Source organism: Bactrocera dorsalis, chromosome 5, assembly GCF_023373825.1.
Source record: "Bactrocera dorsalis isolate Fly_Bdor chromosome 5, ASM2337382v1, whole genome shotgun sequence".
Taxonomy (NCBI): domain Eukaryota; kingdom Metazoa; phylum Arthropoda; class Insecta; order Diptera; family Tephritidae; genus Bactrocera; species Bactrocera dorsalis.
The window spans coordinates 6,406,930-6,419,689 of NC_064307.1; the positions used below are offsets into that span (position 1 = coordinate 6,406,930).

A 12,760-nucleotide genomic window follows, 5' to 3' on the forward strand; every position below is an offset into this window, starting at 1 on the left:
CTAGTTCATAAATCGTTCCTAAAATCCGCAATAAAAGTGATTTTTCATTGTGAAAAAACATTTGTTTTTTGTTAAAAATTATCTCCACTGAAAATCTTTGAATGATTGATGAAATTATAAATCCAAGTACCTCAAAAAAACTCATTTCTCTCGACAAGTTCGCAACAAATGCACTTTTAGTTATCAAATTCGCAAGTCTGTAGACATCTTGATTAGTTAAATACATATTGACACTCGGTTATTTATTGTTGTTTTTTAACATACTTTAAAATCCAATTGCTGCATGAACCGAATGATGGGCAATAAAAGCGGTAATGTTTATTTAAAAATATTCTCAACGTTATACGAGACTTAAAGTGATAAGATCTATATGCCTTTAAGCAACTTTAGTATAATAAAATAAAATTAGTGCAATCTTATCAAACATCCAACAAAAGCAATTGAGAACTGCATACACCTACACATACACACATATATCCATACAATTTTGTTGTTTTATTATTTTCGCTACATTGTACAATGTGCAGACACGTGATTTCTTTTATAATAAATGCACTTTTGAGTTGCTTCGCGGGAAATCTCAATAACATAAGCACGGAAAATGCATTCTGCTAAGAACAATGAATTGTTTCGTTGCTCAATTAAACATGCAAAAAATATTACTACTTTTGTTATTTTTGTTGTGTTTATTTTTTTTCAAGAATAGCGTTAAAATGAAATTGAATATTGAAAAAGGGAAACAAAAATCATCAACAGTTTTTGCCTTAAGGGATCGTCACAGTGTTTAATTTTCGAAAAATCTTTTTCCAATCTTAAGCGCGTTTTTCTCAAAATAGTGTTTCTTAAAACGGTTTCTAGGCTCAAGACAAGAATTTTGAAGATATCTAGTTCCAATTCGGAGAGAACATTTTTAACGCCATTCGGTTAAGCGCTACGGAAGCGTTCTTTTTTGTTTCTTGAAATCTTCCTATTATTTTTTTATACGAAAAACTGTCGAAAAAAGTGCCAAATTCGATAATTTTTGTTCAAACCGCCGCCATTTTGTCAAATTTCAAAAAAAAAAAACAAAAAAAGGCTTCTATAGCGCGATACCGACTTTTCTACAGTTGAATAATATTTTTCAAATTTTTGTTTTACATAGACCAAAATTGCGGCCGCAATCGTGAACATCGTACAGTACCTTTTTTACGTGCCATTTCAACAATTTATTTAACTATTATAAACACAGAAAAATTATTTTTTTATTCGTCGTGAATGTATTTATTAAAAAAAACCGAACCGATTAGTTAATTTCAACATTAAAACCAAAATTCGCGAAAATCAGTGATTTCTCGGAGGTTCACACTGAGGTGATGCCTTAAATATTTCTCAATGCATTCACAAACATTACATTTATTAATTATAATATTATCAAAAAGTTTATACTTTTCCAAAATAGTCACACATTTTTGATTTTATTTTAAATAAAAATCGAGTAAAAGTTACGAAAATTGCTTCAGTTGTGTTATATATTTCGATTTTTATAACTCATGTTGTGTGCTCCATTTGCATTTTTAAATTTTTTTCACAACGAAATGCAAATAATTATCATTTCTTATTACACGCAAATCACTTGACATAATATTTGCATATTCTACAGCTGGTAAAATTTCAAAGTCGATTTTCGAAATGCTGCTCACCTTAATTAGTGCAAAATGTATGTTTGTAGCGCAAAAAAATTTTTTTTTACTAATTTTTATAAAAGCAACCGTGACCTTGGTAAAGTCATTTTATAAAAAGGATCCCTCTTCAATCAAGGATACTTACGTTGGCAAGGAGACACACAGCGCGATCATGCACAAAAATGTTATCAAATGCAGATACAATTTCTCCATATTGCTTTCAGGTACACTGTGACAATTCACTTAATTCTCTTAATTCTTATTGTGCTATATTTAGCTTTTCTCACGAACCGTTATTTACTTTATATATACAATATGGTATTATATTTGCTTTCTTTGGCTTGACAAACGTCTTAATGTCTCATAAAGTATTTTATCTTATTGTTTCTCGCTAATTGCTACTTGTAGATAATTATTTGCACGAAATTAAAACACCATATTTTGTTTGCTAAAAAAAACCACGAACTTTTCGCTGCAAAATTTGGCCGCAAAGTCTCTTTTTCGTACAATATGCTTTATGGCAAGTTCGACACTTTCAAACCGTATATACGAATTTAACCTAGTCGATATGCGAATTAGTAATTTTGACGTTTCTTCAAGCCAGACTGTAGGCGGCCAAATGACAATAACGTGTTAGGACCACTCATTTTAAACTAACTGCCAGCAGCGCAAATAACGTTCGCAGCAGAGTTGACGGCGGCGGCAGAGTCAATTGAACACACAACGCCAGCAACAATCACAGTAGCCGCCACCGACGCTGCCGCTGCCGCTGCAACGATAAAAAAAAAACCTGTCGAACGGCGATCGTATTAAATGCTCGTAAGCAACTGCGCTTGCTACTGAGCACATTCAGAAACGTCAAATACGTAACGCAACAGCAAATCTTAGAAAGGCGTTCAGAACCGCTTGTATTGAAAGCTTTTGCAAAAACACAGTTAAGTATGTCTGTCTGTAGGTTAGGGCTACCAATACTAGCGGTCAGTGCCGATCGCCCCATTCGGGATATGTAATCAATAATCGGAGCAATTGGATTATATTTATGGGGAATACGTTAAGTAAAACTTCGCCTTCAAAATTTAAGTGTGTTGATGAAATAAGGATGAGCTCGAATAAGAAAAGGTTTCGCTAAGTTTCCGTACCAATACAAGCCAAAGTATATCTTTCTACGAACAGGGTTTGTCAGGAAGTAAAAGGACTAATTTTCTTTCGCCACGACTTAACTTCGGATTCCGTAGAAGACATTCCTAGCTAACGAACGAGCGGCTGGTCAGCTGTCTCCTACCAGCTGGAGAGCCAGGACAAACATTTTCCCGCGACGTGTTTCTGTGAGTAATGCAAGCCGAAAATTCAGCGTTCGTGAGAACAGAGATACGCGTTTAAATTCTATGTGAAACTTAGTAAATCTGCGACAGAGACGTTTGCATAACGTAATCATAGGTGACCAGTCAGGGATCTTTGAGAATGATCCCGAGACTAATAGGCAATCTTCTGAGTGGTACACGCCGTCATCTTCTCGCCCCAAAAAGGGAAGAATGAGTAAATCACAAGTGAAACGATGCTCATTGTCTTTTTTGACATCAAAGGCATCGTTCACCATGAATTTGTTCCTCTTGGACTAACCGTTAACGTCGAGTTTTACCTGAAAATGCTTAAGAAACTCAAACGGAGGGTCAATCGGGTCCGACAAGACATCGCAGCCGATTGGAAGTTGCACCACGACCACGCCTCGGCTCATACCGCCAAGGTCGGCAACCCAACGCTTCCGCAGCCACCCTACAGCTCAGATGTGGCCCTCGGACTTTTTTGTTTCCTTGCCTGAAAAGACCGATGAGAGGGGATCTAAGCAGCATGCACCTCGGCTCTCGAGGCTATTCCGGAGAATGCCTTGCGTGGCCCTGTAAAAGAATGTTATCAAAGAATTTAAAAATAAAAAGGCATAAAATACATATCTTGAACTTACGCTGCCGCAACATCTCATTCCTTTTTCTAATACTAATCGATTACTATAATGTAGTTAATATAAGATAATTATTTAATTAAGTTTGGCCCACTTTCCCACTAATAATTTTGATTTTAAATAATGACACTGCTCTAATTAGCAAGCCTTATAAAGCTATATCATTCGATTCTGCATCGGTAGTTGAAAGTTATACTTAACGCTCACATGACTACCGTTATCCATTCCATTTTGTTATGCAACATATCGTATTTGCACTCGGAACGACTTCGGTTATTGTTAATGAAAAAGTGTGACAGGTGCTGCCGTTAACCCGGCTGGTAAACGTCTCAACTAGGTTCCTGTCCCTGTCCCTGTTACTGTCAGTTACCTAACGATTTACTCAACGGATGCATAATAACAATTCACTTTCCTTTTACTAAACTATAATGCATATGAATATGTATGTGTGTTTTTAAAATAGACCCCATAGATCATTCAGAATTTACACGGTCACCTTTTCATTATTCCATTAACAATAACATATTAAATTGTTATGTGTTTTTTATTATGTACAAGTATATGATTTTACATATTTTATTACATTGTATTTATTAGATTCGGTGCAACTTTTGCTACCGTAAACAAGTCTTGTCGCAAATTGAGCCAATGACTTCTAGACTAGAAAATGAGGGGCTGAATGCGGTGAACGGGGCTGAATAGCAAGAGGGGAAGAACAGCTCACGTGTTGCGACGGCTATTTTGGTGGCAGTCAGTGAGCAAAACACGCCCTCTTATACACGCACACTCACCACTGCATTTACTTTGATTGCGCATAAATTAAGTATGGATAACGTCATAAGTCATTAGGGGGTTTTGACACCTTTCTCGACTGGTTTTCGGCTATTAAATTAGCATCCAAATGATTTGTCCCATAAAAATAATGCGAGGAAAGAGAGGTAGAGGTTTCCGAAAAATTATATATCACTTACATACTTACATATGTATATATTCACATGTACGTATGTATGTGTGTATGTATGTACGCCGAGTATGAGTGTGCTATGGAAGATTTGTTTGTATTTATGTTTGTTGTTTTGAGAAAAGCTATTTTAGTTTTTAGATAGAAGAAGCTTAAATTAGACGGATTTATATAATTTGCGGAAATAATTCAAACACGTCTGTCGCACTAATTGCTGCAATTGGTTTGAGTGTTAATTTTACAAGTAAACCGATGTGAATAAACTCGGTTTTAATTTGAAATTTTTTCAATGTCCGCTTTGGCGGTCAAAGCGAAGGCGTAGATTAGCAGCTAACAGTTAAAATGTATTAGTAATGCGAGCATTTGCAGAAAGGTCCAGCAAAATTTTTCAACGGCAAACATATATGTATATACATACATACAAACATATACTTATATATGTATGTATATATTTTTATACATTTGTGCCTGTGCTGTGCTATAAAGCTGTCAATGTTATTAATAAGGGTTTGCGGTAAACCTGCAAACATCGGGAATCCCCCGTGACGCAAGTAAAACAGTTCAAATACAACTCTTTGGAAAATTCGGTTCATCACCTCAGCATACGTTTAACTGTTGTTTACGAATTTTTATTATTTTATTTATAACCGCAAATAGATACAACTTCAAATAGCAGCTTCTTCTCGCGTGATTAAATGCTTAATCACTTTGATTTCTTATGTTTTCTGTAATGCGGTTTGCACAACCGATCGCGAGATCCCAGAAACTATTTGCCCTTAATCCACTATCCATTTTGAAGCCAGAAAAGCACGTTTCTTTGTAAATTGTTTTTTGCATAGCCATTTTATTTAATCTATACACACATACATAAAAGTGAATGTTTATCTGTATGTCCTTTATAGAATCGTAAACTATACATTTGATCATGTGATGTTCTTTAGCAAGTGGTTGTGCATAAGCCAAAAAAGGTTCCTGATTAAATTGTGAAATTCATGTCTGGCTCATACTAAACAGACAATGGCTTTGCTTTTTCAGTAAATTGTGTCAAAAATTATATTAGCTGACTCAATCCACAAAAAAGTATAGAAAAACAAATGAAATTATTCTAATTGGCACGAGCGAAAAATTGTTGCAATGAAATTATTAAATTATTGACCGTTTTTTCTTGCAATGTTAAGCCTTGCAACAAAATTTTTTTTTCACTCAACTTACTCTATAACTTATCCAGTGCAAATTAGTATTTCGAAATGAACAAATTCAATAAAATTACTAAAAATTAATTGTTTTCTTAATGTTTGTTTAGCTGTCATCTGAAAACTCTGGTTAACTTAACACAGACTCCTTCTTTCGGTAAAGGACCGGTTATTTAACCAGAACTTAACTGACAGATGGCGCTAACCAGACATTGAGAAAACTGCCCTTAATGTACTTTAATAATCCGTGAATGATTTTTAAAAAACCTCCGGAAGGACCGCCGAAAAGAGCTGCTTGGCAGTAAGAAAAATGTTGCTTCTTAAAATTAAATCAAATTGAAATACATATGCGGGTGTTAGACCATGGGGTGGCTTTCCAAAAAAGTTCGTTTTATGTGAAAAATTACAGTTCAGACTGGCTTATAAATAGAAATTTTTATCAAAAGCTTACAATAAATCAAAAACAAAAAGAAAAACTTTCAAATACCAGGTTAGGTGGCTGATTAAAGATCCCACGTGGACTTCTATATGTAGTCCTTTGTGAGTCCTGAGAAAAGAGTAGCTTCTGTGTTCGAACTTATAAATTAGCAAAACGCATAGTAGAGCACCGACCCGCTTCCATTCTCTCATTAACATAGGGTGTCTTTTCTTGCTAGCAAATCAGCTTCACAATTTCCATCGATTCTGCTGAGTGTTCAGACTTCTTTTACGAAAGCAAATTCTCTGAGTCTGATCGTCATACACCTTTCGACGATGTCCCCAATAGGGCGATGGTCTGTTAAAAGTTCCACAACTAGGAAAAGCTTAGTCTTACTGAGGGCAAAGCGATCACTAGGTCTCTTGCGATTGATCTTAGGCTAAAAGGCTTTTGCGACAACGCATGTACTGATGGTGGCCAAGCGCTGACCAAGCTTCTGCGAAGCCCAGCTTTCTAGTAGTAGAATACAAGAGGATACGAGAGTACCTACCCGCTTCCATTCTCCCATTAACGGTTATAGGGTGCCTTTTCTTGCTAGCTAATCAGCTTCACAATTTCCATCGATTCTGCTGAGTGTTCAGACTTCTTTTACGCACCCAAATTCTCTGAGTCTAATAGCAACTTTCACAGTCATACACCTTCCGACGATGTCTACGCGCAATATGTGCAAGATGGCGTTAGGTGCCATGGTTAAAGTGGGCATTAGTGCACTGCACATGCTGATGAACGCCACTCCTTGAGCTTTCCTTTGACCATATCGAATATCCATAAAGACTCTCGCTTAGGAAGGTTCAGTGGCAGCCAGAGGAGCCCTAAGGTGAAAAAAAGTTTACATTTGGAAAACAAAGAAAGCAAATCAAATACTGCTTACGTAGTTCTTTGATATATTCGGCTTCCATGAAAGCTTCCTATAGAGGATGAGCCCTAGATATTTCACTGTATCCACCACTTGCAGACGGATGTTTACCATTTACGGCAGCGATGCCACCGGGATCTTGCATATTCTAGTAAATAAGACCATCTCATTTTTATTTGAGTTGATGGCGAGACGATTTACGACTGCCCAATTTGTTACGATGCTGAGATACCCCTGCGTGAACTTGTAAACGGTACTCAGGAACGTTCCTTTGACCATATCGAATATCCATCAATTTCTCTCGCTGAGGAACGTTCAGCTGGCAACCTTTGGATTGAGCAGCAAAACTATTGGGAGCAGGAATTGCACAGAACGTTTCACTTTTCATCCACCCACTTCCAGTATGGCCTAGAAACCAGCCATCTGGTATGTGACTTACTATATACATATATCTTTTGGTGGAATTTAGAAAAGGAAGATAACCATCGGGGGAAGTATAGTGCCGTTAGCGGATATAACACTTAATACTGTTATAGTATCCTTTTCTGACGCAGACAAACGTTGTAGACGTTTTTGTAACCTGTCACTGCTAACACTTTTCCCGTTTTTGGACACAAAGAAAAGTCTTATCGCCATTCAACATGCGTGATAAATCTTCTTAAATGTACTCGTTTCTAGTACTCTTCAGGAAATTAAGCAGCTCGGAAAATCAGGCTTTCAGAATAGCGTAAAGAACTTCTACCTCGGCCGTCCATTTTTAAATCTAGTAAGGTAACGATACGTCGAAATAACGTACTTATTTTTGTTTCCGCTCTCAGACTTTTGATTGTATTCGTGCAATCTCAATCGCGGATTTTCTTAGTTAGACCCCAGTTAAAAAACGAATAGTTTTAAATCCTTTACATTCTCGAAACCTGTTAAAGGAAGACACGTCATTTTGAGGCATCTTTCCAGTAATATAAAATAGCGTTATTCGACGGAGTTTTTCTTCTATGGTCATTGATTATTTTATGGACCGTGTTCAAAAAAAACGTTCTTCTTAATTGGAAAACCTACATTTTATTAAAAATTATGTCTTCTTCTTCCTTTGTCAAATGTGATTGGGAACCCAATTTGATGAAAAACTCAGACACTTAATAACTTAAGACTTAACGCATTTTTAGGGATGTCTGTTAACGTCTTTCCATAGCTTACTCTGTAGGGACACTCTTTTTTGGTCCAGTTTATTATTCATTCTAAATTTTTTTAAATTGAAATATAACTTATAGAGTATTAAAATATCTGCCTGCCCGGATATTGGAATATGTACTTTATCTCAATTTCTGTTAGCCGGACACTATGTCCGGACATTGGACTAATTTGACTAATTTTAATTCCGTCAAACGGACAGTTGATTTTTTCATTAAAAATTGTGTTTTTTTTGCTACGATTTTTATCATGATCTATTTTAAGATCATTTATGATCAATACTAATTATTTACTAAAACATTGTTTACGCTCAATAACTTATAATTCCTACCTACAACAATCTCTACGTCACTGGCAAAAAAAAATCTTTTTCACACTTCCCGATATGAGCACCAACCAAAATTTGTTTTAATAATATCGGTTACGCAATTATCAGAAAATTATGCTTATCATACCGTTATAAATCGACGGTCGCTTCAAATGTCATTTTTCTAAGCATACCCAGTAACGGTTTTCTTAATTTAAATGCAAAACTTGAGTAGTATCCGATCACTGGCACCCTTAACCTATAATTTAAATATAAGCTGAATGTATGTATGACAGTTTTCGCATACGCAACTTAAAGCAGAAAATGTAAACTGAAATTAGGAATAGAATTAAAAACAATTATTCTACGGTCTCTGTTCAAACATAACGGAACGAAAACGGTTCAATTCCGTGCAGTCGAAAGACATTATCAAATCACATTAGACACCTTCTTTCTTTTTGCTATGTGGCAACTACGAAATGCGTTTGTTTTTGTGATTCCCTTTTCAACTTATTCCACACGTGTTTTGACAGAGAATATAATTTGTAATCTACATTCCCTGGTTCTGAATGGGAAGGTGTACTACAAAATTTTAAATAAAATGGAATTATTTACAATAAATCGGTTAGTTTCACTTTGATTGCTATGTAATCATTTAACTGAAGGTATACATTTGCAGATACACGGCTGTGAAACCAGAGGAAGTGGGTAAAAATGAAGAAGCTATTCTGCAACAAATTCTTCTAAAGGTGGAAAAACGAAAAAGAAAAAAGAGCACTGTTGAATTGCTTGGTCTGGAAGCTACGCAAGAAAAAAAGAAAACTTTAGTTAATGATATTATTAGTAAAGACGAATCTAAATCGCAGACTAAACACATTAAAACGGCGGAAGAAAGCGATGCTGATAATGATAAAGATATTGATCCCATTGCCGATGAGGCTCGTGATTTTGAAGCAACTCATTTTCAAGTGCTCGGCGAAGATGTGGACAAAAGCAAGCCCAAGAAAGTCAATATGGTGTTACCTTCATGGCTGGCGCATCCTACTATCATTTCAACTACAATTGCACCAAAAAGTGAGACAGCGTCTGACGAATCAGCTATTAATAAGCTTACCTATTTGGCACCACATATACGTCACTCGCTGAAAGAAATGCAGTTCACCCGGCTATTTCCAGTGCAAACTGCAGTGATCCCTTGGTTGCTTGAGGCCCAAGCGAAACCACCACCATTCCGACCGCGTGATATATGCGTTTCGGCACCTACGGGTAGTGGTAAAACACTCGCGTTCGCAATACCAGTTGTACAGCTACTTGCTAATCGTGTTGAGCGCAAGATACGTGCATTAGTTGTGCTACCAGTGGCTGAGTTGGCATTGCAAGTTTTTAAAGTTTTCAAGAAGTTATGTGAAAAAACAGATTTGACCGTTTGTCTTTTATCCAAAAAGTTTCCATTCGCTCAGGAGCAAGAAAAATTAGTAGAGTTCTACAAGGGACACTATTACTCCAAAGTCGATATTGTGGTAACAACACCTGGTCGATTAGTCGATCATTTGCATGCGACCAAAGGATTTTGTTTAAAAGCTTTGCGTTTTCTTGTTATCGACGAGGCCGATCGAATAATGGACGCAGTATTTCAAAATTGGCTTTATCATTTGGATGAACATGTGCGCACTACTTCTGATCAACTATTGTCAGGACGCGCAGCTCCACTATGTATTCGAGAATTGGAGTCCTCATATGCCTCACAGCCGCATAAATTACTCTTTTCTGCGACGCTTTCACAAGACCCGGAAAAACTACAGAATTTACGATTATTCCAGCCTAAACTGTTTACATCCGTACTTTCTAATTTATCGGAGATGCAAGAAAAGTTCGTTGATGCAACTAATAGCGAGGAGCAAAAAAGTGAACAATTGAAACGCGGGGAATTTATAGGCAAATACACAACGCCAGCTGAGCTGTCCGAGTGTTATTGCATCACAGAAAATCGCATTAAACCACTATCGCTTTTCGCCTTGATTAACGAAAATGAATGGACCAAATTTCTATGCTTCACAAATAGTGCTGAATCGTCGAGCCGGTAAATACTTTAAATCCGCTTTTACAATGAAAACATAAGACCATTCACAGAATAATACACAGATCTTTCGTTTTCTCAGGTTATCATTCGTTTTGAAATCGCTATTCAAGGAAGATTTGGTTATACGTGAGCTCAGTGCATCCATTACCCCAAAAGAGCGTGCAAATGTATTGAGTCAATTTGCGCGTGGACGCGTCCATGGGTAAATATTATTAAAAATCATTTGATTCAACACAGGTGTCGCAACATATATTTTCTATAGTTTGGTATGTTCGGATGCATTAGCACGTGGTATAGACATACCCGATGTGGACGTCGTCATCTCTTACGATCTACCTAGACACGTTAAAACCTATATACATCGTATTGGACGTACAGCGCGTGCAGGCAGTCCGGGCACGGCAATAACTATGCTAACACAAAAGGAACTCCAACAATTCAATGTAATGAATTTATTATTAATTAGAACTTTTTGTATTAAATACAGAGTGTATATATTTTTGTCTAAATAATAACTTTACATTACAGCATATTCTCGGAGAGGTGGGTAAAAATCTAAGCAAGGAGATTTCCGTGAAGACGAACTATGAGGCGGAATACGCCAAACAATACACATTGGCACTTCAAGATTTGCGCAAGAAAATTGAACAAGACAAACGCTTACAATTAATGAGAAAGGAACGCGTCAAGGATAACGCCAAATTGGCGGCTAAAGATCCTTCAAAAATGTCCGTTATGGAGAAATTACAACTGCAGGCTTCGACACAAGTGGGTGATATGGAACAAGGCAGGAAAGAAAACCAAATTCAAGAAAATAATGTCAAGAATAAGTTGGTTAAGCGTAAGAAATTTAATGCAAGCGCAGGCAAAACTAAAGAAATACAAAAATAATATATATGCTCAACAACATTCATGATGTGGCTCAGTTTTATTTAATCATGCCACAAGGCATAATAAAGGTAGTCAACTACTTTCCAAAAAGAGGTAGTCAATATTTAAGTTGTATTTCTAACTGTAAAAGATTGAAAAATAATGATATCGAAGCTGCACATAAGCCGCAGCTGGCAGTCGTTCTTAAAATTAAATTTAATAAAACCAATGTTTGTAAGTTTCTATTCAAGCAGTTTATTCCAGTTTTACATTTTATTAAAAAAAAAAAAATACAACACTGCAAAAATTTCGATAAGACATAAGTTTGTTTTTTGAATTTTAATTGATTTCGTTGCAATTTCTTCAAAAATTGATGCTTCTAATATTCCATTTTCAGATATACATATAATGGATTTTTAGTACTTATCTAATTTACTCTGCGAATACAATTTAACAACTAAAGACTTAAGAAAACAAATTATAAATTTTCGTACAGAGGTTACAAATCATTTTATTGTAGTGAAAAAAAAAACAACGAATTGCATTTTCGTTTTCTTAAAAATGGATTGAGTACGCAATTTCTAATAATATTAGTTTTTTTTAATGATTATTTATTCAATTGCTGTGTAATACATACTAAAAGTAATAATGAATATTAAAATAAAATTTAAGTTTTGCGCGCTGGCAATGCCTAACTTTCAAACAAACTTATAGGGGATTAACGCTAAAACACAGCAAAGTTTTAGACAAACACTAAAACCAATATTCAATTGACTGTGTAGCAGACCTGCAGTGCCCACTGTGTGGGTAATGTGGAGGGTGGGGGTAAGTGTTGTTGGTCAAACCAACTAAAATTAAACATAAATAAACATGGGAACACATTGGGAGATCGAGAAGCCAAACACTGCAGTTGTGAGTGACCTTTGTGGGTTTAAAATTGAATGATAAAAATGTAAGGTGAAGTATAATGCCAGCTATTAAAAAACAAAAAATATTTCATTTGTTGTAATGTTTTCTCCATGTTCCTTTTCGGAACGGGAAACGTTTTCGTATGCTTTCTTTTGTTTTGTAACAACTTGACACAGAGTTTATATCACAGCCTTTTTATATTCACTTGGAGATTAAAAGACCACCTTCATTGAGGTGGAGAAAATATAGCGTATGCACACATATAAACGCGATTTGGTTTTGGAATTTTTTGGCGCGTAA

General features: G+C 35.9%; 2 protein-coding genes across 4 annotated transcripts in view; one reads left to right on the forward strand and one right to left on the reverse strand.

Moving 5' to 3' along the window:
- Positions 1-2,294, reverse strand: part of LOC125779023 (myrosinase 1) — a 32,387-nt gene extending 30,093 nt beyond the window's left edge. Inside the window, exon 1 of one of the 3 annotated variants that reach the window (XM_049459372.1) lies at positions 1,807-2,294. In XM_049459372.1, coding sequence (XP_049315329.1) covers positions 1,807-1,874 — 68 coding nt within the window. In that variant the 5' untranslated portion in view covers positions 1,875-2,294. The remainder of the gene's footprint in view (positions 1-1,806) is intronic. The other 2 variants (XM_049459374.1, XM_049459378.1) reach the window with 2 other exon arrangements.
- Positions 2,295-9,082: 6,788 nt separating this feature from the next.
- LOC105233681 (probable ATP-dependent RNA helicase Dbp73D) lies at positions 9,083-11,597 on the forward strand. The gene is made up of 5 exons (XM_011215816.4): positions 9,083-9,225; positions 9,281-10,681; positions 10,761-10,883; positions 10,944-11,124; positions 11,210-11,597. Exons 1-5 carry the CDS (start codon positions 9,203-9,205, stop codon positions 11,570-11,572), a joined length of 2,091 nt encoding a protein of 696 aa, XP_011214118.2. The 5' UTR covers positions 9,083-9,202; the 3' UTR covers positions 11,573-11,597.
- Positions 11,598-12,760: the final 1,163 nt, after the last annotated feature.

Excerpts from the sequence above, each read along its gene's own strand:
- LOC105233681 (XM_011215816.4), top strand. The coding sequence starts at position 9,203 with ATGGAATTATTTACAATAAATCG. Across the intron at positions 9,226-9,280 it reads GAATTATTTACAATAAATCG|ATACACGGCTGTGAAACCAG; the intron begins GTTAGTTTCACT and ends ATACATTTGCAG. Across the intron at positions 11,125-11,209 it reads AGGAACTCCAACAATTCAAT|CATATTCTCGGAGAGGTGGG; the intron begins GTAATGAATTTA and ends TTTACATTACAG.